This window comes from Eurosta solidaginis, chromosome 1 (genome assembly GCF_040869045.1).
Source record: "Eurosta solidaginis isolate ZX-2024a chromosome 1, ASM4086904v1, whole genome shotgun sequence".
In the NCBI taxonomy this organism is placed as follows: domain Eukaryota; kingdom Metazoa; phylum Arthropoda; class Insecta; order Diptera; family Tephritidae; genus Eurosta; species Eurosta solidaginis.
In genome coordinates this window covers 44031207-44057479 of record NC_090319.1, presented here as the reverse complement: position 1 = coordinate 44057479, position 26273 = coordinate 44031207, and the positions used below count along the sequence as shown (strand labels likewise).

The following is a 26273-nucleotide window of genomic DNA, read 5'->3' as shown; positions in this document are numbered from 1 at the left end:
TGGTGCGTAAAAAAAACGCCTATCTTCGCTTAGATAATGCTTAGGAGACCCACCTAGCGGCTGTGGTTAAACGACTACCTACAGCACAGGGTGTACCGAAAAGTGGATACACAACCCTCTATTGTATGTCTTGCCATCATCCGGTGGCAAATCCTGAGCCAGATAAATAATTTTGCATGTAAATGCAACAACAACGATTTGAGCCAGATAAATCCAGATTAAAGTCTGGTTCAATTTGTGAGCCAGATAATTTGTTAATTAATTCTTTTTAGTTTGGCAATGCTGCCTTTAATAAACCTACTTTTTCAAAAATAGATGTAGCTGCTCAGCCTTTCGCCGTATGAGTTAAATGAAAAACAGCGGCGGCATCTGCCTATCACATTTCACGTGTGCGAAAATTTCACGACATCTGCTTCTCAGGTCTCTCAATGATCCAGAGCATTCCCGTGAGAATTGAGCCTGAGCCGGAGCTGTAAAACTCACTGGAAGACGGCATCTGTGTATAACATATAGCTGAATCAGTTGCGATGAATAGTGGACGCGCATAGAATAGTGTAGAGGGTGAAACATAGACACATATTTCAGTTACATCTGAGTATAATACGTATTGAAATTTAATAGTACTAATTTTATGCGCAGCAATTTCATAGGTGTATTTAAAATTTGTCGCTTAGCAGTCCATATAAAGTTTAAGCATAAACGTATACAGATGTAAAAAAAAACACAGCTAATATTTCCTTAATTTACAATAAAATGCCATTACGTTTTCTTTTTAAAACAAATTTTTTTTATTTTTTATTATTCTGTTATATTCCCGCTTAAATCTAAAAAAAAAAAAAAACAATTTATCAGCTTCTTACTACCAAAAATATACATAATTAAATCAGCAAATTTAAGGCTTTTTACCTTTAGCTTGAAAATGTTTCTCAAATGATTGGAGGTAGCTATTCGGGATAATGTTTATTTTTATTATCGTCCAGAGTGAAACCACAAACAAAGAATATGAAAAAGGAGAACTTTCGAAAAATTTTACAAAATAATTTTGCTGTAACATTTAACTTAATAAGATTACTTATAATTCCCCGCCATAATTCTTTTTTGTATACGATCATGCCAAATTTCAAAGCATGGTGTCTGACAAAGTCCCGGCATACCTGGACATATTATACAACAAACCTCAGAGAATGCTACAAAGCCAGTTTTATTGCACATTCGACATCGTTTCTTCATGCATTTTCCTTCAGCCGGCGGCAGCTTTTTAGGTTTATGCATCTCGAGTAATTGCAAATTTTCTTCTAACATCTTTTCAGCTAAAGATATGCTCTGATCTGTAGCAATCGTTTTCACTAAGTCTTTTTCATTATTACAGTTACTCCAATTAAATTTCGGATTCAATAAAGATGCTATTATATGTTGCCTAAATATTTGATATGAAATGAGGTTCGGATTTGTAGAGCCTCCATTTTTTGCATCCGAATTATACAATATGTAAGCATTTTGTAACATTAGTTCTATAATATAGATCATTAAGCGTTTGTCCCATTTGATTTCTGTGTGTTCCAATGCCAATTGATAAGACAACATATGCGTACCAAGTTCCGTTGGAATTTTCTTTTTAATAGCAAGTTCCTTTAACATATTCAAACAATTTTGAATTCCGAACTCATTTTTGTAAACGTAATCGGGAATTGAAGTGTAAAAATACAAGTTTTTATTATGAAGACCATTATATTTCCCCATCATTATACAGTTAGCATATCTAACTTCGTATTTATATTGACGTAGTTGATGTAAGACTAATTGCTTGCTATTACCAAAACGTGTCAGCTCTAAAAAGCCTGAGCAGTAGGTATCGAATTTGGAAAGTTCAAGGGCAAGTGCATAACTGCCATAATACTTGGGAACAAACACCGTATGTCCTGTGTGTGGATGAAATATTAATTAGAACAAAATGTTTATAATAAAACTATTTAGAAACAGGAAGACTCGTTGTATTTAGATGAGACATGGCATTACAAGGTAAGGCTAAGAGGCAATCAGTTAACGACCTTACCTAGTCGCTCTTTCGCCTGCAATTGTTCTGCGTGCACTGAATCTACCTGCTTGCACACCTTAAGACCGTTTTCACAACATGTTAACGTAAACTGGCAGTATAAATTTCCAGTTTGCGTGAGCCGTACGTTGAGAAAACGGTCACTATTTTTTTTAAATAATTACCTCTGTGCAATTTCTCCTTAAGTAATTCTGTTGCAATAGATAATCGTTCTATGACAAGTTCTTTGGAATTCTTGGCCATTAACTTACGCTCGTCACTCTCTTTATCCATATATATTTTATGTACAAAACCAGATGGTTCACTTAAAAGGTGTATCAAAACTGCATTACGACGAAATTTCTCTTTCATATCTTTCAACCAATTCATTCTACCTTTCCAATATATTATAGGATCGTTCAAAACCAGATCCTTTCCACAATTATATAAGAATTCCATGCGTTTGTTAAAAAAGTATAAAGCCGGGCGTAATTTCATGAATTTGTCCTCATAACTGTCCGCAGTTTTAAGGTTGTCCGGTTGAAAATCTTCGAAATTCAAATGTTCAAGTATCGTTTTGAAACGTTGATAGCATATCTTATTTGCGAAACCATCTACATGATAATATGCTTTACATTCCCAATATTCGGATAGTGTCGTCAATTGCATGGATCCCATTTGCAAGCAAATTCCAATGAAAATACTCATCTCTTTTGCATTAAATTCTTCAATAGCTTCATTTATAGGCATATCTGTCATAGGTTTCATCACTTCTTTATTGCAGGATTCTGCCAGTCTTTGAAAAAATCGACTACCACCAAGTAATTTGTAAAAGAAACCGGTGGCCGTACTGGGTTTAGAAATCTCTTTACGCAGTCCAGGATCGCTTTCGTTAGAGTAAAATATTTCTGCGCCATATGGTATCGGTGTAATTTCTAACCAATCTGGGTTGTATAGATCGGCATCAGCATCACCTATTATGTGAAACATATACACAAATTTAATATTCTGCTGCAAAAAATATGGAAAATTATAAAAAAAATAATGGCACCTTAATGATAGTTATAATGTATTAGGTATTCATGATGTTAATGCTGGCGTTTTAGGACTACAGCCAAACTTAGTGCGTTTTTTTTTTACTTTCCCTCTTCACAACTTCAATTTTCCCTAGTTTCAATCAACTCCCAACTCGCTTATCTTCAATAGTATCTCAATTTCACCAATGAGGTGAAATGAACACTGTCTGCTTAAGGAAGGGCTTTAGGTTCAAATATACCCCACTTTTTGTTTGTTTATGTTAAATAATTTGAGAAGACTGTCCTTGTTGGGAACATATTACATTTTGGACCTTACCTAACTGAACTATTGCTGATTTTCACACCTATGAATTCACAATCACTTTTTTTTTTAAGATTTCGAAAAACTGTACATTTTTGAGACATGTACATGATTTTTTTGAAATACGCCATACATATTCGAAAACGTTGTTCAAAGTTTTTATTATAGAAGTATACAATAATTTTGAAAAGATTTAAGTGATATAGCGTTTTTTACACAAAGAGTGTCGTACTCATATAAAATGTTTAGATTTCAGTTTATTCCAGGTTTTCCAATATACAATTTGATTAAAGCATAGCACATCCGGCGAGTACGAATCCTGGTGAATTGCCTAACTTAGGTCGGGGTTTTCAGTGCGAGTTTAAACTCTACTTAAAGTTGACTAGAGTTTAACCTTGCCACTCTGTTCGATAACATAAAATTTTGCTCTACATCGCTGCTTTAGCGGCCGAAGTGGCAGGGTTAAACTCTAGTTCACTTTAACTGGAGTTTAAGCTCGCACTAAAAAACCGGGCATAAAATAGCGTATTTTCAAGACGCAAGCCGATATATGCTGGTATATCCACTAAACAGTCGATTTATGAATTTGAATATATTTTAAAAATACTTTACAAGACTACTCGATTTCCAAACTTACATTTAATAATTTTGAACTCTTCATCAAAATTAATCTCCGAATAACCATCTTCATCTGAATCTGTTTCTTGTAAATCCATCTCATCTGCCACAAAATAACAATTTGTACTTTGCTTGTTATTTAATACATCAAAAGAACCATGTGGCATCACCTCATCATTCACATAATATATTTGCCCCATTTCTTTGTTAACATCTACGCTGCTATCTCCCTCTAACTGCGCACACTCATCTTTTATTACATTGCATACAAATATGGAACTGTTTTGCAAAAGTGGCGCTGACAATGGCGTTTGCGCTGCGTTAATTTCCTGCAAAGTCACCACTGTCGACGCCAGCGTTGTCGCACTCTCTTTTTGTTGTTTATTTGATATACATTGGTCTTGCATTGAATGAATATCAAATTTTATATCGTTTTCAGCAGTGTCAACTTCGCTGGCATCCTCTGTTGTGCTGTCCGTAAAGTCCATTTTCGTTAATTTTTTTGGCTTTGGTTGCCTTATACGTCGTACCTTTGCCACCGGCTTCGCAGTAGACCGGGCAGCTGGCGTTGGCATACGTCTTTTATGGCCCAAATTGCTGTTTTTAGGCTTTGATGCAGTCATCTGTGTTTCGTTACTCACATTATTTTTAGTTTCAGATTTCTTTTTGTGGCTCCAATTTCTATTTTTTCTTACACGTGGCATTATTGTTAATAATAATACTATTAATGTTACAAAATTTTTTTAAATAGATTTTCTTTAATACGAACTTCAACTCTTTCCTTTCTAATCTAAATTTGCACGATTTTAAACTCTACACATTTAAATCAACACTGTTTCAGAGTAATAGATATAAACGATGTAAACTGTATTTAGCAAATTGACACAGGTATGAGAGAAGAATGCAAAAGTATTGGCTTCAACTTGTTTAGTTGGTATTTTTGTGTTTGCATGTACATACATATATCCTTTTCACTCGATAGCTGCGATAGCCATTCAAATTTTGTGAAACCCATATATATAAAAATTCTATACAGCGTTGCCAGAGAAACTAGAATTAAAATCTCACGAAATGAGTAAAATTGTGCCATATTTTCCCCTCAGCCCAAAGCCATATCAATTTGACTTTTAACAGAAAAACATGGCGTAACTATAACCGAAGCTATATCGTGGTCAGCAAATAGACTGGTAGTTTAGTTTCATAAAAAAAAAATAAGTATCAACACAGGAAGAAGGTAGCAGAGGCAGAAAGGTGTGAGTGCGAGGAGCTGGAGCTCTTAGTCACCAGGAATAACGGCGGTAAATGTTACCAAAAAATTCTGCGACAGACGGAAGGTCCGGGGTAAAATCGAGAACGAAAACAAATTGGCGGGATCTGCATGATGCTTTATGCCGACTCCTAAATATATCTCCTCGCAAATGTTTCCAAACCACTGGCTATGGACGACGTCGTTTAAAAAAACTTGTTTTCCCATTTCTCGCTACTTAATTCAAGGGCCTTTAGTTTGCTAACCTTCGTATCATGGCGGCCAGATTTCAAAAACGTGTAATGCACCCTCTAAATGTGGAGTAAGTGACCTTAAGACCCTTAATAGCAGCCGTATCGAAGTCATTTGCTCAAGACTATTGGAATATATGAAAGAGAGAAGACAATTGGGATAAAGTTGCATTTCGACATGACTTGGCTTTGGTCGTGTTTGTCAACAAAGCGGTCTTCGCAGGAGTGCGAGTTCAAATCTTACTACCGGGAGAAATGGCTTTGAAAAGATTTACAAGTATAATCAAAAAAAATGTTCAAATTGATTCAAGGGGTTGCCAGCCCAATTTATAGCTTCTCCAACCCAATTGTCAACCTCACCTACCCGTGTCGAATCTTATTTCTTAAGCTGCTGAGGCTCTGGCGACCCCTAGTTCCTCATGGTTCTAGGGAATGGGAGGGCGGTATGGCGGTATGGCCTATAAGATTTCATGTGGTCATACTAAATCGTTCCATTAAAAATTAATTTTAAATTTTAACGCCCACTTGCAGAACGTGAAGTTATCTTTTTATCGCGGAATTAATTTAAAAAATTTGTCAAAAATTTCTTCGAGTTTAACCCCTCATGCCAGGATAACTCTGAGGCAAATATGGTGCCGTTTTAGTCTCTACAATCCACTTAGATATTTGATGTTGATATCACCGTAGCACATAGGCTCGTGCCTCCGATATTAATTACAAATCGTTTTGTAGCGAGTTATTTAACCACACGAGCCTTCAATAATTGCCGTTTGATGGGTCTAACTCTAGACAAGCATACTGTGGCGAATGTTAACATCACTCGGCTGTTACTAAATAATCCCGCAACGACAAAAACATGAAGCAGCCACTCTTATATACATGTCCACATTAAAGCTAACAACACTTGTGTATGTAGAAGGCGGGGAAGAGATATCTCACACATACACACGCATATGGCTATAAACTACAAATATACACGTATATAGCTGGTAACCAAGCATGAGCTACAATAGTTTTAGAAGGTGAAACATCTAGACCTTTGGAGAAGTATGCGAACGAGGCAACAGGGAGTATAAAAGCAGCGCAAGCTGAGTTATAATGAATCAGTCTTAAATTAAACACGCTATTGGTTGCGAAGTATAAGTGTGAAGTACTACTCCCAAAGTATTCTAAATAAAGACCAGTTTGCAATACTGAATATTGGAGTGATTTATTCAACAGTTTAGTGATCGAACGTTAGCAGAAGGTTTCAAATAAGCGGAATTTCCCTAAATTCGTTACAATACATACAAGTCAAGCTAATATGACGTCTCGCATACACTCTTTGACACCACTCATTGATGTAGCCTAGGAAATTATGCTTAATCTTCTACTAGACCCCTTCAATAAAACACAAAACGTAATTCTTTTTTTTTATTTTTAATAATTTATTATTGAAAATTTCACACCCATTTGTAATAGCGCAGACAGTGTCGGAGTAAAGTAGTATATAAGGCTGAGTTAGAAGACATTAAAAAAATATATATAATTTTAAATACAAATTAAAAGAGATATCAGGCATCTTTAAATTAAATAGTTACTGGAAAAGGTGTTTTAGCATCCGGCCATATCTTCATCTTTAAACTCGGTTGATTTCATTGACTTGTTCATTTGGTCATGCCAAATCTTAAAACAAGGTTTGTCGCATAAGCCAGGCAATCCTGTGCAAGCTTCACAGAAATATTTTGAATAAGTATTTAGACCGCCTTTACAACAAATCTGACATTTTTTCTTTACAATTTTGCCACTCATACGTGGTAGAACTTGTATAATATGACCACTTTCCAAACCTGTATTCAATAATGAATTTATAAGCTTTTGTCGAAACTGCTCATATCGTATAGGCGGCAATTCATCGTGGTTATATAACTTTAAATGTTTCGTATAGAGAATATAAGCATTTAACACGAGCAGATTGATTATATAAATCATCAAACGTTTATCCCATTTTATATCTGTTGTAGGAAATAAAATTTGACAATTCAACATTTTTGAATGAATTTCCGGTGTTGAGCACAAATTTTTCTTTATTTTGGTAACTAAATCACGGAGTGCTGATTGAATATTTTGTTCCTCATCTGCGAAAATGGCTTGACAATCGGAGCTATAGAAATAAATGCTCTTATGACATTTGTGATACTTTCCTATCATTATATTGCCAGCAAATCTGGCGATGGCACACTCTTTTTCGAGGGGTGTGAGTATTAGCTCTTTGCAATTGCCATAACGTGTAGCATCTAAAAATCCAGCGCAATATGTTTGACTTTGAGCTAATTCCAAGGCAAGTGCGTAGCTACTGTAGTGCTTAGATGCATAAACCATGTGACCTATATGAAAAAAATAATGGAATACATATTTTACAACTTTTTATATCATCACCATCTGGGAGATAGCTATTCCTCGAAATTTTGAGAATTTAGCTAAAGAAATCACTTCGTCAGAAGTGCATGGACTGTCACTTGAACAGCACCACGTAATAACTTCGACAATTGCTTACCCGTTATAATAGGCAGTTTAAATATAATAGTTTTGAAATCGAGTCTGAGTTGGGTCGTTCTTCAACAAAAGTTCTCAATTGGAAACCCTTAAAAAAGTTTTTGAATATAGCGTTTCAAGGAAATTAAAAAACGGCATATCTATCGTCCATTTCTTTATATACTTTGGGCGCTTTTTTAGACGAGATAGGACGACCTCACATTCAATCGACGTTTTAGATAGAGTTCCAAGTGTGCGCGGTATCCACATCGCATAAAATGAAAAATTCCATATATACAAACACTTAAGAAAATGTTCAGTTTGTCAAGTCGTAGGTATACACTTTTCAAGAAAACTCATACGCTTTCTGCTACTTTTTTCTAATTATTGTTAGCAACATACACAGGGGAGCCTCGGCGGTAACTTTAGTAACTGTTTTAAAACACTTTCTCCATATAATTTGTATGAAACAAATTTGTACACAAAAAAATAAAATGTACACAAAACTCACACTCACTGAATACAGCCCCTGGTTTCGCCAAAAAATATATGTGCGTCTTATTATTTCTTGTGCAACGGCCCTGTAAGAACACAGTCGATTAAATATCAGGGATAACAGTGACTTATTTATGAGTTTTTTTAACGAAATTTGCAATTCTATTTGAGCGCAAGTGTTCTTTTTCTCTTGTTCAGTGTATTCTCTTTAATTTAAGTACATTTTCAATTCGAGTATGTTAATTTTAACAAAATTTCTTCTAATGCATTTGCTAAATCTGACATTCGTGTCTTGCAGGGAAGTGACGACGCTTCATAGAGAAGAGAGATATAAAAAAAGTGTCGAAATTACTTGGCTGGTATTATTTTTCACACAAGCAGTATATACGAATTTTTCTTGAGCGTTTTCTTCTGATATGGATACCGCGCTTTTCATACATACAAGTAATTAATTACCTTTTCCCATATTTGCTTGCAGTGCTTCCAATGCAATTGCTAAACGCTGCCGCACAAACTCCTGTGAACTTCGGTGTACATTTTTTCGTTCCACATTCTCTAAATCGGGCACAATTTTCAAAAGGACACCAGATGGCTCAGTAAGAAAATGCAACAATACAGCATTACAACGAAACTTGGTATTCACCTCATTCAGCCAAGTAAATTTCCCTTTCCAATATAGCATAGGTTCATTTAGAATCAAATTTCGATCACAATCGTAAAGTAAGTCCATTTGTGAATTGAAAAAATTCAATAATGGTCTCAATTCAGCAAATTTATCATTCACTCTGCTGGAACTATCTGCTGCTGTTCTGGTCTCTTCTTGTATGTAATCAAAGTTTAAAACTTCTAAAATCATCTTAAAACGATTTAGAGACATTTTTTCTTCTATACCGTTAAAACCATAGTTCGCATTTTTATCCCAATATTCATCCAAATTGTGTAATCTAAGTGAACTCATTTGTAAGCAAAGTCCAATGAATGTTTGCAATTCTTCTGGCGCAAAACTTTGAAAGTTTGGGAGTAAATCGATTTTATTGAGAGCGCGTATGCTACAACTGATAGCTAATTTTCTAAAGAATTTTGCTCTCGATCCGATTAGCATATCAAAATAAAGCAATGGATCATATGGTGCAGTTTGTTTTAATTTTGGTATCACCGCACCAACGTAATTGAATGTATTACAAGGACTACTTAAAATCGATGTCCATATCGGATCACAGGCTTTAATATTTTCGTCCGCTGTTATTATTAAAAAAAAAAATAATAATAAGATGATATGAGAGCGTAATTTTATTAATAATAGGATGAGGGGAACAAAATTAAGAGAACCATTGCATTCAAATTTTAATTGTTTCAACATACGTGAATGTTAATGATAATGCCAGTCTTTAAATACCCTTTATAAATAAATAAAGAATTATACTCACATTCGATTATTTGATAATCGTCATCTTCAAAATCTATATTCGAATAACCATCCTCATCCGTATCGGTTTTTTGTGCATCGATGTCATTATCAATTAACGGTGCAGCGGGGCGCTGTGTTGTAACTTCTTTATTTGCTACCATACCAGATGAATTCCACAGCGTGGGTAATTGGCCATGTGGTGGCTGAGTTTGTGGTGAACGAAGTGGTGGCTGAGTTTTTGGCGTGCCAGGTGCTGGTCTTGGCCGATACTGAAGTTGGCCAAGTGATGGCTGAAGTTGTAGTGAACCAGTTGGTGTAGCTAGAATGGTCCCAACGCCAGGTTTTACAGTTCCTTGTTTTGACGGTATTTGTACAAGATTGCCATTTTGAACAACAAACATGTTTTTAGTAGTTGCTGGTTTGAATTTTATGCTCTTTGTAGTCTAAAAATAAATAAATGTAATAAATGGATCAAAAAACAAACACAAAAACTAACTAAAATTTACTAAAATTCTAATTGAATTACAATAAAAACAATTTCAAATGGCGCTTCGAGTAAGTATTCAAACGATATGGATTTTGGTGTAGACTACCAAATAACTCAAGTTTTCTTTCGTCTGAGCTAAGTTACTGGGATTAATGCTTCGTAGATGTCTTGGTGATTCTCACCAGTTTTGTCATTTTTTTTATCTGCATTAACAGCAAACGTTACTCAACTCCACGTTACAAAAATTTGTTTACATAAAACAATAATTATCATAAAAATTATTGTTAAAGGCCTTGAGCTCGAATCGAACCTAGGAAAATCTTTTAAAAGTTATATATTAAACATACATAAATTTTACCAATTTTGAAATATATAGCATTTATAACACCAAATTTGCAGCAATAAAGAAAAAGTTTAAGTTTATGGTTATATTTCTACATTTATCTGTGATATTGATATAAATATTGAATGTATTTTGATGCAATGCAACTCTTCTCTTCGTACTGTTATTCGTTTCACTCCATTCGACTGCCTTCCACCTAACCTCCATTTAAGCAGCCAAAATATAATATTTTCATTCTTTAGTTATACGTTTCTAAACTACAAAAAACACAATGATGCAAACAAAAAAACTTAGGGCAATTGTGAATTATCCGTAGACGGACATCAAGTGTCTTATGCTTGGGATCGTTGACTTGGTAGTACTGGAAAGTGTCCCTAATTCCAACCTCTCAGCGCTTTAAACCAAATATTTCATAATTGTTAGGTGTTATTTGTAGTCCTTACTTCCGTTAATGAAGCAATGTTTAACTGTCGGCCGTAAATTTCTCTCCAGCAACTCTTCGTTCGGTGTTCCTTACAAATATGATTGTCCGTCGGACCTTAATATATTAAATTTACTTTCGTCTGACGTGCTTCCAGTACTCAAAATCCTTATCCCCACGATTTTTTGCTAACTTTATATCCCTTGTGTCGATTGATTTCGTTGATAAAAGGTTTCTTCCGGGCAACTCTTCCATTTTAATTATTGTCTCGCTAAAAAAGTCGTATACTTTTAGGGTAGCAGTTAATATTGATTTGTTTTTTTATTTGCTGCACTATCCACTCACCGGAAATTTGCATCCGAAAGCAGTTTTGGCAGGCCATATTTCTTTCCACGGATTTCGGTTCTTTAAAACGTTTTACAAAGTCGTGTACAGTCGTAAGAGTTCTGTCCACTATTTCTGCGATTTACCGCATGGGTTTGCTTTTTTGCTTTCTTCATGTTGAATAGTAACTAATTTTATTACTTCAACTGAGCTTTGTATAAGTAACAAGTAAGGGTGTCTAAGTTCGGGTATAACCGAACATTATATACTCAGCGTGAGCTTCAATTGTACAGTTCATTTCAGATAAATAACTTTTCTACATAAAACGTGGCACCGTCCATTAAAAAAAATGTCTCCCGCTTTTCTCTTACAATAAAACTTGGTAAGTGAAATATCGTTTATACAATACTATTTTTCGCTAAGATATAGCTTTTTATACTCAGTTGAGCAGAGCTCACAGAGTATATTAAGTTTGATTGGATAACGGTTGGTTGTACATATATAAAGGAATCGAGATAGATATAGACTTCCATATATCAAAATAATCAGGATCGAAAAAAAATTTGATTGAGCCATGTCCGTCCGTCCGTCCGTCCGTCCGTCCGTCCGTTAACACGATAACTTGAGTAAATTTTGAGGTAACTTGATGAAATTTGGTACGTAGGTTCCTGAGCACTCATCTCAGATCGCTATTTAAAATGAACGATATCGGACTATAACCACGCCCACTTTTTCGATATCGAAAATTTCGTAAAACCGAAAAAGTGCGATAATTCATTACCAAAGACAGATAAAGCGACAAAACTTGGTAGATGAGTTGAATTTATGACGCAGAATAGAAAATTAGTAAAATTTTGGACAATGGGCGTGGCACCGCCCACTTTTAAAAGAAGGAAATTTATAACTTTTGCAAGCTGTAATTTGTCAGTCGTTGAAGATATCATGATGAAATTTGGCAGGGACGTTACTCCTATTACTATATGTACGCCTAATAAAAATTAGCAAAATCAGAGAAGCACCACGCCCACTTTTAAAAAAAAAAACTTTTTAAAGTAAAATTTTTACAAAAAATTTAATATCTTTACAGTATATAAGTGAATTATGTCAACATTCAACTCCAGTAATGACATGGTGCAACAAAATACAAAAATAAAAGAAAATTTCAAAATGGGCGTGGCTCCGCCCTTTTTCATTTAATTTGTCTAGGATACTTTTAACGCCATAAGTCGAACAAAAATTAACCAATCCTTTTGAAATTTGGTAAGGGCATAGATTTTATGATTTTAACTGTTTTCTGTGAAAACGGGCGAAATCGGTTGATGCCACGCCCAGTTTTTATACACAGTCGTCCGTCTGTCCTTCCGCATGGCCGTTAACACGATAACTTGAGTAAATTTTGAGGTAACTTGATGAAATTTGGTACGTAGGTTCCTGAACACTCATCTCAGATCACTATTTAAAATGAACAATATCGGACTATAACCACGCCCACTTTTTCGATATCGAAAATTTCGTAAAACAGAAAAAGTGCTATAATTCATTACCAAAGACAGATAAAGCAACGAAACTTGGTAGATGAGTTGAGTTTATGACGCAGAATAGAAAATTAGTAAAATTTTGGACAACGGGCGTGGCACCGCCCACTTTTAAAAGAAGGTAATTTAAAAATTTTGCAAGCTGTAATTTGTCAGTCGTTGAAGATATCATGATGAAATTTGGCAGGGACGTTACTCCTATTACTATATGTACGCGTAATAAAAATTAGCAAAATCGGAGAAGGACCACGCCCACTTTAAAAAAAAAATTTTTTTTAAGTAAAATTTTAACAAAAAATTTAATATCTTTACAGTATATAAGTAAATTATGTCAACATAAAACTCCAGTAATGACATGGTGTAACAAAATACAAAAATAAAAGAAAATTTCAAAATGGGCGTGGCTCCGCCCTTTTTCATTTAATTTGTCTAGGCTACTTTTAACGCCATAAGTCGAACAAAAATTAATCAATCCTTTTGAAATTTGGTAGGGGCATAGATTTTATGATGTTAACTGTTTTCTGTGAAAACGGGCGAAATCGGTTTATGCCACGCCCAGTTTTTATACACAGTCGTTCGTCTGTCCTTCCGCATGGCCGTTAACACGATAACTTGAGCAAAAATCGACATATCTTTAATGAACTTAGTTCACGTACTTACTTGAACTTACTTTATTTTGGTATGAAAAATGAACGAAATCCGACAATGACCACGCCCACTTTTTCGATATCGAAAATTACGAAAAATGAAAAAAATGCCATAATTCTATACCAAATACGAAAAAAGGGATGAAACATGTTGAGGTAATTGGATTGGTTTATTGACACGAAATATAACTTCAGAAAAAACTTTATAAAATGGTTGTGATACCTAGAAGAAAATGAAAAAGTTCCGCAGGGCGAAATAAAAAACCCTTAAAATCTTGGCAGGTATTACATATATAAATAAATTAGCGGTATCCAACAGATGATGCTCTGTGTCACCCTGGTCCACATTTTGGTCGCGATTTGGAAAACGCCTTCACATATACAACTACCACTACCCCCTTTTAAAACTCTCATTAATACCTTTAAATTGATACCCATATCGTAAAAACACATTCTAGAATCACCCTGGTCCACCTTTATGGCGATATTTCGAAACGGCGTCCACCTATAGAACTAAGGCCCACTCCCTTTTAAAATACTCATTAACACCTTTTTTTGATACCCATATCGTACAAACGCATTCTAGAGTCAACCCTGATCCACCTTTATGGCTATATCCCTAAATGGCGTCCACCTATAGAACTATGGCCCACTCCCTCATAAAATACTCTTTAACACCTTTCATTTGATACCCATATCGTACAAACGCATTCTAGAGTCACCCCTGGTTCACCTTTATGGCGATATTTCGAAACGGCGTCCACCTATAGAACTAAGGCCACTCCCTTTTAAAATACTCATTAACACCATTCGTTTGATGCCCATATTGTACAAACAAATTCTAGGGTCACCCCTGGTCCACCTTTGTGGCGATATCTCGAAACGGCGTCCACCTATGGAACTAAGGATTACTCCCTTTTAAAGTACTCATTAACACCTTTCTTTTGATACCCATATCGTACAAACAAATTCTAGGGTCACACCTGCTCCACCTTTATGGCGATATCTCGAAACGGCGTCCACCTGTGGAACTAAGCATCACTCGCTTTTAAAATACTCATTAACACCTTTCTTTTGATACCCATATTGTACAAACAAATTCTAGGGTCACCCCTGGTCCACCTTTATGGCGATATCTCGAAACGGCGTCCACCTATGGAACTAAGGATTACTCCCTTTTAAAATACTCGTTAACACCTTTCTTTTGATAACCATATTGTACAAACAAATTCTAGGGTCACCCCTGGTCCACCTTTATGGCGATATCTCGAAAAGGCGACCACCTATACAACAACCACCACTCCGTTTTAAAACCCTCATTAATACCTTTAATTTGATACCCATATCGTACAAACACATTCTAGAGTCACCCCTGGTCCACCTTTATGGCGATATTTCGAAACGGCGTCCACCTATAGAACTAAGGGCACTCCCTTTTAAAATACTCATTAACACCATTCGTTTGATGCCCATATTGTACAAACAAATTCTAGGGTCATCCCTGGTCCACCTTTGTGGCGATATCTCGAAACGGCGTCCACCTGTGGAACTAAGCATCACTCGCTTTTAAAATACTCATTAACACCTTTCTTTTGATACCCATATTGTACAAACAAATTCTAGGGTCACCCCTGGTCCACCTTTATGGCGATATCTCGAAACGGCGTCCACCTATGGAACTAAGGATTACTCCCTTTTAAAATACTCGTTAACACCTTTCTTTTGATAACCATATTGTACAAACAAATTCTAGGGTCACCGCTGGTCCACCTTTATGGCGGTATCTCGAAACGGCGTCCACCTATGGAACTAAGGATTACTCCCTTTTAAAATACTCATTAACGCCTTTCATTTGATACCCATATCGTACAAACGCATTCTAGAGTCAACCTGATCCACCTTTATGGCTATATCCCTAAATGGCGTCCACCTATAGAACTATGGCCCACTCCCTCATAAAATACTCTTTAATGCCTTTAATTTGATACACATTCCAGGGTTTCCCTCGGTTCATTTTCCTACATGGTTATTTTCCCTTATGTTGTCACCATAGCTCTCAACTGAGTATGTAATGTTCGGTTACACCCGAAATTAACCTTCCTTACTTGTTATTATTCTAGTCTACGACCCTTTTAAACTCCTTTTATATAAAATTAGGCGAGGTCTTAAACCGACCCCTCCATTTTTACTGGAATTATTTCCTGCTGTAAGGAAAATATGTGTACCAAATTTTATTACGATCCGGTAATTTTTCTTCGAGTTATGGCTCCCGCAACATAGAAAATTATTTAGTCATGAAAGCGGAGGTGTGACGCCCATTTTCATTTGAAATTTTTCCTATTTCTTGTTATAATTTCACTTGGGAAAAGTATTGTAATTGATATAAATCTCTTTTTTGCAAAGATATAGCTTATTTTTTTCGTTCACGATCCCTTTAAAACTCTTTTATATAAAAGTGGGCGTGGTCCTTAACCGATTTCGGAAAAAGGCAAGCTCTCTGTTGAATTTTGTTATGATAGGTTTAACGGTTTTTTTATGACTAATAATATATATAAATAAGGTTTTTCAATTAGAACACAATTTTTCTAAGCGGGGTCCCGCCTCGGCAGTGTTTGGCAAGCACTCCGAGTGTATTTCTGCCATTAAAAGCTCTCAGTGAAAACGCATCTGCCTTGCAGATACCGTTCGGAGTCGGCATAAAACAAGTAGGCCCCCACCCGCCAATTTGTAGGAAAAATTAAAAATGGAGCACGACGCAAATTGAAAGAGAAGCTCATCCTAAAATCTCTTCGGAGGTTATCGCGCCTTAATTTATTTTTTTTTTTTAATATTTGTAGAATTGATTTTATGGGTTTCAGCCATACAAAGTACATTGTTTAAATAAATAGTAGAAAAAAAAAGGTGAAGAACTCATATTTTTGAAATGAAAAAAATTCAAATATACATGTACATATAAAAATATACTTATACATACATCCCAACAAGACTTTCTTTTAACGTTTTTTAAAAATAATTTAAAGTGAATTAGCTAGAACAAACGATATATAAACGTTTTCAAAATTTTCCTTTTTTTTGAGTTTTTTAATGAAGTAAACAAAATATGTGTACTGGCTGGCTGCTACTGGTGTTAAATAATATCAATTTTGTAAATTTTTTTCTAACATACTCTTTTGTCCGTGCTTTTTTTCGTTTCAAAAAACACACGAATATCCAAATAAAAACTTATTACTTACCAGTGCTATAACACTACTGACACGACTTGGTGTTGCGACATCAGATGTTTTTATTTCTGAAATAAAACGAGGGTCACTGAAAGGCGTTTTTTTGACAGGCGTACTTATTTCTTCAGCACCGTCACTTGGTAAATGTACGCTAGTTTCTTCGCCTGTTAATTAGTTTTTTTTTATTTTTATATTCCTGTCTCAAAAGTATTAAATATACTTACATGAAGAGCGCATATTTCGGCTTGAAATACAAACGTCTATTGAAGGAAATGCGCCGTTCATTAATCGACCTATATTGCTTGACTCAGGATTGAAGTCATTCACTTGGAAATGGTTGCTACAAATACGCATATTTGTCAAATTATCACTTGTGGTTAGACCGCATGCCTCAAGCCATTTCTCGCAAGTTTCTGCATTTTTTGGAAAGCTGGGGTTTAAAAGTCCAATAACAAGTTAAAACAAAAATTGCACAATTTAACTAATTAACTTTCTGCAAAATACTCACCAATGCAAGCCTATATTATTAAATCTGTCTCTCTTTTTATCACACAAAAAACAACGCTTCGACATTTTTGATATTAAATTTACCTATAACAGCTGAACATCTTACGACCGCTAACTAGATTTGTTTTCAATTTATGCCATTCGTGGCGCCTACGCATATTTTGTAACTGTTAATTCCGTGCATGGGAAATTCGTAGTTTTCAGGTGGGATTATTTGTTTTTTTTTGGTCACTAAGGGCTCATTTACATACATATATCTGCGCACTCACCACAAATCGGTAATGTTATTCTGCGGAGTTCTTAAAACAATAAAAATTTTATAATATTAATGGAAAACAAAAGCTTACTTTTTAATTTGGAGAACGAAATAGCCTTATGTACAATATTGATAGAAGCAAGACGGCTTGTTGAAATATACATATATTTAAGCCCCTTTTTTTTTACCAAATTTAACGACAGCCTTGAGATTTCGTCTCCTTCTCTCGTTGTATATCTGTACTGTAATGTTTGACAGGCTGCACAGTTCAGTAGTAGTGATATAAAGTATTACATATGTATATGGGCTGTAAACACTTTTTCATAACTTTGGCTTGTTTGTATTTTTCGCTTTCCTGCTACTTTATCAAGATATTTGTTGATCCCGAGCATTTTATTTGCTGCTGCTAAGTTTTGCTTGTTAATAACAATGAATTGAATTGAATACTAATATTTAATATCTGCACACAACATTTTAACCACGTAAATAATTGAATAAGTATCAGTAATAAATTTTTCCGGGAAAATTTTCGGCGTATTTAGCACAACGTATTATTATTTTTTTGCAGCAATTCGTTTAGTGCTGCCATATATACATATAATACTTCTATATCAATACCTTCCTATCTTCTTAATGTGCAAATTTTCTGTAACATAATTATTTGCTGAAACTGTGTAAATGTATGTTCTGCGCATGCGCGGGCTTTGTTAGTGTTAGTGAATTGTAGTAGCGTGTGTAAAAAAAGTATTAAAAGGGTTACAACGGGTCACTATCCCCTTTACCCAACTTCTGCATACTAATTGTTATAAAATCTCAGTTTAGTCGATTAAACAATGAAAAGGGCAACAAATACAATACAAGGCTTGATGTATTTATTATTTAAACATGGTCTGCAGCCATACAAAGTACATTATTTACATAAATAGTAAAAAAAAAAAACAAATATACATGTATAAAAATATGTGTACTTATACGTACATCCCAACAAACATTTCTTTAGACGTTTTTAAAAATAATTTTTGCGAATTAGCTTGAGCAAACGATATATAAACGTTTTCAAAATTTTACTTATTTTGAGTTTTTTAATGAAGTAAATTTTTGATGACAAAATATGAGTACTAGGCTGGCTGCTATTGGTGTTGAAATAATATCAATTTTGTAAGTTTTTTTCTAACATACTCTTGTTGTTTTACTGCTTGTTGAAATATACAATTATTTAGGTCCCCTTTTTTGCAAAAATTTAAAGACAGCCTTGAGATTTAGTCTCCTCTCGTTGTATATCTGTACTGTAATGTTTGACAGGCTGCACTGTTCAGTAGTAGTGATATAGAATGATATATGAGTGCTGCAGATGGATGATCTTGCTTCTAGCAGTACCTATCTCTTTTACGCTGCAGGTAAATTATCAGTTTTGTAGGGGTGTTACATAATAAATGTTGCTATTTCTTTCAACACGGCAATGTTAATACGCTTGCCATCTCTTGAAATGGTTTTTGGCCATCTCGTTCTTACATAAATATGTGGCAGTGCTACCAGATGCTTGGAGTACGACAGATTTTGGAAAAAGAAAAGCTTTTAGTTTTGGGATGGATTTTTAGAAGTCCATACTACTAGAACCACAAATAACATTCATTTTTAAATTCAAACATTTTTAATTTACATTCATATAATAAAAATTACAATTCAAGTTCAGAATTTCAGACAACACTTTTTTGAGCTCAAATACTTAATCAAGCTCAAAATTAAAATTTTAGATTCAAAAAGTTTCAATTCAAATTCTTGAAATTAAAATTCACGGTCTGAATTTCCATTTTAAATTCAGTCGATTGCAATAGAATTTCAGAATACCACAATTCAAGTTCAGAATAATAATTTTTCAAGTTAAGGAAATTGTAATGCAATCTAGTGCTTGGATTTCACTAGGTGCCCACAAACTTGGCAATAGCCGTGTTTTTTAACACGCGTATATCCGTTTACGCTTAAACTTTATATTGACTGCTAAGGGACAAACTATAAATACACCTCTGAAATTGCTGCGCATAAATTTTGTCCTACTAAATTTCAATACGCATTATACTCAGATGTAACTGAAATATGTGTCTTTGTGTCACCCTCTACACTAATTCTATGTATTCTATGCGTGTCCACAATTCATCGCAACTGATTCAGCTATATGTTATACCCTATGGCCATCAGAGCGTTGCGTCTCCGCTTTTCGGTACACCGTGTTGCTGTAGCTAGTTGTATAACCACAGCCGCTAGATGGGTCTCCTAAGCATTATCTAAGCGAAGATAGGCGTTTTTTAACACGCGCAAACGAAACGTATACGCGCGTGTTAAAAAACACGGCTAATATCAATGAAAGCGGCCGGAATGCATTTGTTATCTCAACATTTAATATTTATTTTGACCGATAAGTGAAAACGGCTATTGTCCAATAGTATGGCAAATGAGACAAAGCAATTTCTTTTGCTAACTTGTTGGCAATTTTACCGCGCACTGCTTTATCCATTTCAAGTCAGTAATATGACATTGTGGAAAAGCCTTTGTCGCCAACTAATCAGGGGTTCTACTTGAGGTCGTTTTGACCTAATGAAAACCGAGCATAAAGCATTCTATCGTAAATTTACAAATCTATTCAGAAAATTTCAATTCTAAATTCATTTTGCATTTTAAATTCAGAAGTCTGCAATTCGTTTGAGAGCAGTGTTGTCACTCTACCACTATAGTGGTAGATCTACCACTATTTAAGCTAAAATCCGGATCTACCACTCCTACCACTTTTTTTTTAAAATCTACCACTTTTTTATTTGCCTGGATTTGACTATGTTCTTTAAGTTGCTCACAATTGCCTAAAATTAAGGTTTTTAAGTATGTTGAAAATTAAACGTAAAGTACAATCTGTATAAGTTTTTCAAATTTTCACCAAAGAAATGTGTAATTTTTATAAAACTTACGTACCTTCGAAAGAACTTATACTTATTTGATAAGGTCTAAAGCCTATACAGTATACACATACTCTTCATACAGATGTTTATATGTATGTTGTTAATGCACTTGAAGTTGTTATGTTCGTTTTAATCGTTGAATAATAATAATTTGAAAAAATTGGTTTTAATGTTTTTGAAAATTCTACCACTATTTTTAGGAGATCTACCACCCTTTTTTTTGAAAATCTACCACTTAATAGATTTTAGATGTGACAATACTGTTTGAGAGTAATAGATATAAACTGTATCATGGTTCAATTATGTACAGGTTGGCTCATCTCATCAGCTGATTTTATTTATGTCATTGCATGGTCGAAGGGATTGTCAAAAGGAGATGGCAAACTCAAAATGAAACCAACACATTGGCAACATTCTACTTACACATTCAAAAACTACTAAGTTTTATGTTTCCATTCCATACCATTCGCACCAACACCAATACACAGATTTTGACAATTTGAACAGACATATTTTGTTGCTTTACAGATGAGCCAACCTGTATATAGTTGAACCATGAACTGTATTTAACAAATTGGCACAGAAATGAGAGGAATGCAAAGGTATTGCCTTCAACTTGTTTAGTTGGTACATATTTTTGTGTTTGTATGTACATACATATATCTTTTTCACTCGATAGCTGCGATAGCCATACAAATTGTAAGCATATATATAAAAATTCTATACAGCGATGCCAGAGGAACAAGAATTAAAATACCATGAAAGTGAGTTCAATTCTCCCATATTTTCCCCTCAGCCCAAATCCATATCAATTTGACTTTTAACGGAAAATATAACCGAAGCTATATCGTTGTCAGCAAATAGGCTAGTATTTTAGTTTCATAAATAAACATAAGTATCAGCACAGGAAGAAAAAAGCAGAGGCAGAAAGGTGTGAGTGCGAGGAGCTTGAGCTCCTGGCCACCAGGAATACACGGCGGTAAATGTTACCAAAAAATTCTGCGACAGACGGAAGGTCCGGGGTTAAATCCTGTAAGAACGAAAACAAATTGGCGAGATCTGCATGATGCTTTATACCGACTCCTAAATATATCTCCTCGCAAATGTTTCCAAACAACTGGCTATGGACGACGTCGTTTAAAAAACCTTTTTTCCCATTTCACGCTACTTAATTCAAGGGCCTTTAGTTTGCTAACCTTCGTACCATGGCGGCCAGATTTCAAAAACGTGTAATGCACCCTCTAAATGTGGAGTAAGTGGCCTTAAGACTATTAATAGCAACCGTATCGAAGTCATTTGATCAAGATTATTCGGATATATGAAAAACAGAAGGCAATTGGGATAAAGTTGTATTTCGGACTTGGCTTTGATCGTGTTGGGAAAACTACATCAATATTTCAATCTCGGATGTGAAAACCGGAAAATGCCTGATATATGTCAGAAATCACACTAGGCGCTGGTGACTACGGACGTAATTTATGGATCTATTAAATCGTATATAGATTAATAGAGCCCTTAATAGACTTTTCGTCGATCCAAAAAATTAGCTGGAGGCTAGAAGCGAAAAGACCACAAACAGAAAACAATAACAAATCGCTTCTGTCAATGAGGAAGTGGAAGTTCCCCGAGCGGGTTAGGGAGCTTAGAATATACCCGCGGAAGGTATGTCTGTCGTAATTGGCGGCTAAATTATCAAAGTGATTCAAGGGGTTTCTTAAGCAGCTGAGACTCTGGCGATCCCAAGTTCCTCATGGATCTATTTCATTTGGTCATACTAAATCATTCCATTAAAAATTTATTTTAAATTTTAAGGCCCACTTGCAGAACAGAAAATTATCTTTTATTATCTACAACCCACTTAGTATTTGATGTTTGTAGCACAGTGCCTCCGCTATTAATCACAACTCGTTTTGTAGCGAGTTATTTAACCACGCGAGCCTTCAATAATTGCCGCTGTATGGGTCTAACTCTACACAAGCATACTGTGGCGAATGTTAACATCACTTGGCTGTTAGTAAATAATCACGCAACAACAAAAACATGAAGCAGCCACTCGTACATACATGTCCACATTAAAGCAAGCAACACTTATGTATGTAGAAGGCGACGAAGAGATATCTCACACACACACACATGTAGTCATCAGCCGAAGTAGTTACACATCCACACGCATATGGCTATAAACTACTAATATACACATATATAGCTGGTATTTGCCAAGAGAACAGACTTATTTTATAACGTAGGTACTGGTTTTTGATAGGGTTTTTCAGTTTGGTTGTTAAAACAAACTTCTGGTAACACTACGGACTTATTCAGTCTATGTCAGGTCCTCATGGACCGGCCAGTTCAACCTAACCTAACCTAGCTGGTAACCAAGCATGAGCTACAATAGTTCTAGAAGGTGAAACGTCTAGACCTTTGGAGAAATATGCGGACGAGGCAACAGAGAGTATAAAAGCAGCGAAAGTTGAGTAATAACGAATCAGTTTTGAATTAAACACGCCATTGGTTGCGAAGTATAATTGTGAAATACTACTCCCAAAGTATAAATATATAATATATATAAATATAAATAAAGTCCAGTTTGCAATACTGAATATTGGAGTGATTTATTCAACAGTTTAGCGATTCGAACGTTAGCAGAAGGTTTCAAATAAGCGGAATTTCCCTAAATTCATTACAATACATACAGGTGAAGCTAATATGACGTCTCGCATACACTCTTTGACACCACTCATTGATGTAGCCTAGGAAATTATGCTTAATCTTCTACTTGACCCCGTCAATAAAACACAAAACGTAATTTTTTTTTTTTAATAATTTATTATTGAAAATTTCACACCGATTTGTAATAGCGCCGACAGTGTCGGAGTAAAGTAGTATATAAGACTGAGTTAGAAGACATTAAAAAAAATATAATTTTAAATACCAATTAAAAGAGATATCAGGCATCCTTAAACTAAAAAGTTACTGGAAAAGTTGTTTTAGCATCCGGCCATATCTTCATCTTTAAACTCGGTTGATTTCATTGACTTATTCATTTGGTCATGCCAAATCTTAAAACAAGGTTTGTCGCACAAGCCAGGCAATCCTGTGCAAGCTTCACAGAAATATTTTGAATAAGTATTAAGACCGCCTTTACAACAAATCTGACATTTTTTCTTTACAATTTTGCCACTCATACGTGGTAGAACTTGTATAATATGACCACTTTCCAAACCTGTATTCAATAATGAATTTATAAGCTTTTGTCGAAACTGCTCATATCGTATAGGCGGCAATTCATCGTCGTTATATAACTTTAAATGTTTCGTATAGAGAATATAAGCATTTAACACGAGTAGATTGATTATATAAATCATCAAACGTTTATCCCATTTTATATCTGTTGTAGGAAATAAAATTTGACAATTCAACATTTTTGAATGAATTTCCGGTGTTGAGCACAAATTTTTCTTTATTTTGGTAACTAAATCACGGAGTGCTGATTGAATATTTTGTTCCTCATCTGCGAAAATGGCTTGACAATCGGAGCTATAGAAATAAATGCTCTTATGACATTTGTGATACTTTCCTATCATTATATTGCCAGCAAATCTGGCGATGGCACACTCTTTTTCGAGGGGTGTGAGTATTAGCTCCTTGCAGTTGCCATAACGTGTAGCATCTAAAAATCCAGCGCAATATGTTTGACTTTGAGCTAATTCCAAGGCAAGTGCGTAGCTACTGTAGTGCTTAGATGCATAAACCATGTGACCTATATGAAAAAATAATGGAATACATATTTTACAACTTTTTATATCATCACCATCTGGGAGATAGCTATTCCTCGAAATTTTGAGAATTTAGCTAAAGAAATCACTTCGTCAGAAGTGCATGGACTGTCACTTGGACAGCACCACGTAATAACTTCGATAATTGCTTACCCGTTATAATAGGCAGTTTAAATAGAATAGCTCTGAAACGAGTCTCAGTTGGGTCGTTCTTCAACCAAGTTCTCAATTAGAAAGCCTTCAATCAGTTTTGAAATATAGCGTTTCAAGGAAATTAAAAAACATCATATTTTCAGACCATTTGTTTATATATTTTGGGCACTTTTTTAGACGAGATAGGACGATCTCAAATTCAATCGACGTTTTAGATAGAGTTCCAAGTGTGCGCGGTATCCACATCGCATAAAATGAAAAATTCCATACATACAAACGCTTAAGAAAATTTTCGGTTTGTCAAGTGGTATGTATACACTTCTCAAGAAAACTCATACGCTTTCTGCTGCTTTATTGTAATATTTTTTAGCAACGTATACAGGGAGCCTTGGCGGTAGATTCAGTAACTTTTTCTTCATATAATTTGTCTGAAATAAAAATGTACATAAAAAATAAAATGTACACAAAACTCACGCTCACTGAATACAGACCATGTAAGATCACCGTCGGTTAAATACTATCCCTGATAGTACAGTGACTTATTTATGAGTTTTTTGAACGAAATTTGCAATTCTATTTGAGCGCAAGTGTCCTTTTTCTCTTGTCCAGTGTATTCTCTTTAATTTAAGTACATTTTCAATTCGAGTATGTTAATTTTAACAAAATTTCTTCTAATGCATTTGCTAAATCTGACATTCGTGTCTTGCAGGGAAGCGACGACGCTTCATAGAGAACAGAGATATAAAAAAAAGTGTCGAAATTACTTGGCTGCTATTATTTTTCATACAAGAAATATATACGAATTTTTCCTGAGCGTTTTCTTCTCATATGGATACCGCGCTTTTCATACATACAAGTAATTAATTACCTTTTCCCATATTTGATTGCAGTGCTTCCAATGCGATTGCTAAACGCTGCCGCACAAACTTCTGTGAACTTCGCTGTACATTTTTTCGTTCCATATTCTCTAAATCGGGCACAATTTTCAAAAGTACACCAGATGGCTCAGTAAGAAAATGCAACAATACAGCATTACAACGGAACTTGGTATTCACCTCATTCAGCCAAGTAAATTTTCCTTTCCAATATAGCATAGGTTCATTTAAAATCAAATTTCGATCACAATCGTAAAGTAAGTCCATTTGTGAATTGAAAAAATTCAATAATGGTCTCAATTCAGCAAATTTATCATTCACTCTGCTGGAACTATCTGCCGCTGTTCTGGTCTCTTCTTGTATGTAATCAAAGTTTAAAACTTCTAAAATCATCTTAAAACGGTTTAGAGACATTTTTTCTTCTATACCGTTAAAACCATAGTTCGCATTTTTATCCCAATATTCATCCAAATTGTGTAATCTAAGTGAACTCATTTGTAAGCAAAGTCCAATGAATGTTTGCAATTCTTCTGGCACAAAACTTTGAAAGTTTGGGAGTAAATCGATTTTATTGAGAGCGCGTATGCTACAACTGATAGCTAATTTTCTAAAGAATTTTGCTCTCGATCCGATTAGCATATCAAAATAAAGCAATGGATCATATGGTGCAGTTTGTTTTAATTTTGGTATCACCGCACCAATGTAATTGAATGTATTACAAGGACTACTTAAAATCGATGTCCATATCGGATCATAGGCTTCAATATTTTTGTCCGCTGGTAGTATTAAAAACCAAAAACAAAAAAAAAAAATAAGATGATATGAGATCGTAATTTTATTAATAAAGGATGAGGGAACAAAATTAAGAGAACCATTGC

The 26273-nt window shown here is 34.9% G+C and overlaps 3 protein-coding genes across 8 annotated transcripts in view; 1 reads left to right on the top strand and 2 right to left on the bottom strand.

Annotated features, from left to right (window-relative positions):
- The window catches only part of LOC137252613 (T-complex protein 1 subunit eta-like), a 114469-nt gene that overhangs the window by 79885 nt on the left and 8311 nt on the right, over nucleotides 1-26273 (top strand). The gene's annotated exons all lie outside the window — the stretch shown is intronic.
- On the bottom strand, nucleotides 765-18284 carry LOC137252548 (uncharacterized). 2 transcript variants are annotated; one of them, XM_067788454.1, is made up of 8 exons: nucleotides 17735-18284; nucleotides 17389-17686; nucleotides 17105-17310; nucleotides 16893-17044; nucleotides 9922-10345; nucleotides 8951-9733; nucleotides 2218-3006; nucleotides 765-1919 (listed from the first exon to the last, which is right to left on the bottom strand). In XM_067788454.1, exons 2-8 carry the CDS (start codon nucleotides 17451-17453, stop codon nucleotides 1069-1071), a joined length of 3270 nt encoding a protein of 1089 aa, XP_067644555.1. In that variant the 5' UTR covers nucleotides 17454-17686; nucleotides 17735-18284; the 3' UTR covers nucleotides 765-1068. The 2 variants fall into 2 exon arrangements, with proteins under 2 accessions (XP_067644555.1, XP_067644548.1); XM_067788447.1 differs by having other exon boundaries at nucleotides 17389-17676.
- The window catches only part of LOC137252556 (piggyBac transposable element-derived protein 4-like), a 371343-nt gene continuing 368468 nt past the window's right edge, over nucleotides 23399-26273 (bottom strand). For all 5 annotated transcript variants that reach the window (XM_067788476.1, XM_067788489.1, XM_067788481.1 and 2 more), the window contains exons 3-4: nucleotides 25389-26171; nucleotides 23399-24351 (exon numbers count right to left, since the gene is read on the bottom strand). In XM_067788476.1, the coding sequence (XP_067644577.1) occupies nucleotides 23579-24351; nucleotides 25389-26171 (1556 nt within the window). In that variant the 3' untranslated portion in view covers nucleotides 23399-23578. The remainder of the gene's footprint in view (nucleotides 24352-25388; nucleotides 26172-26273) is intronic.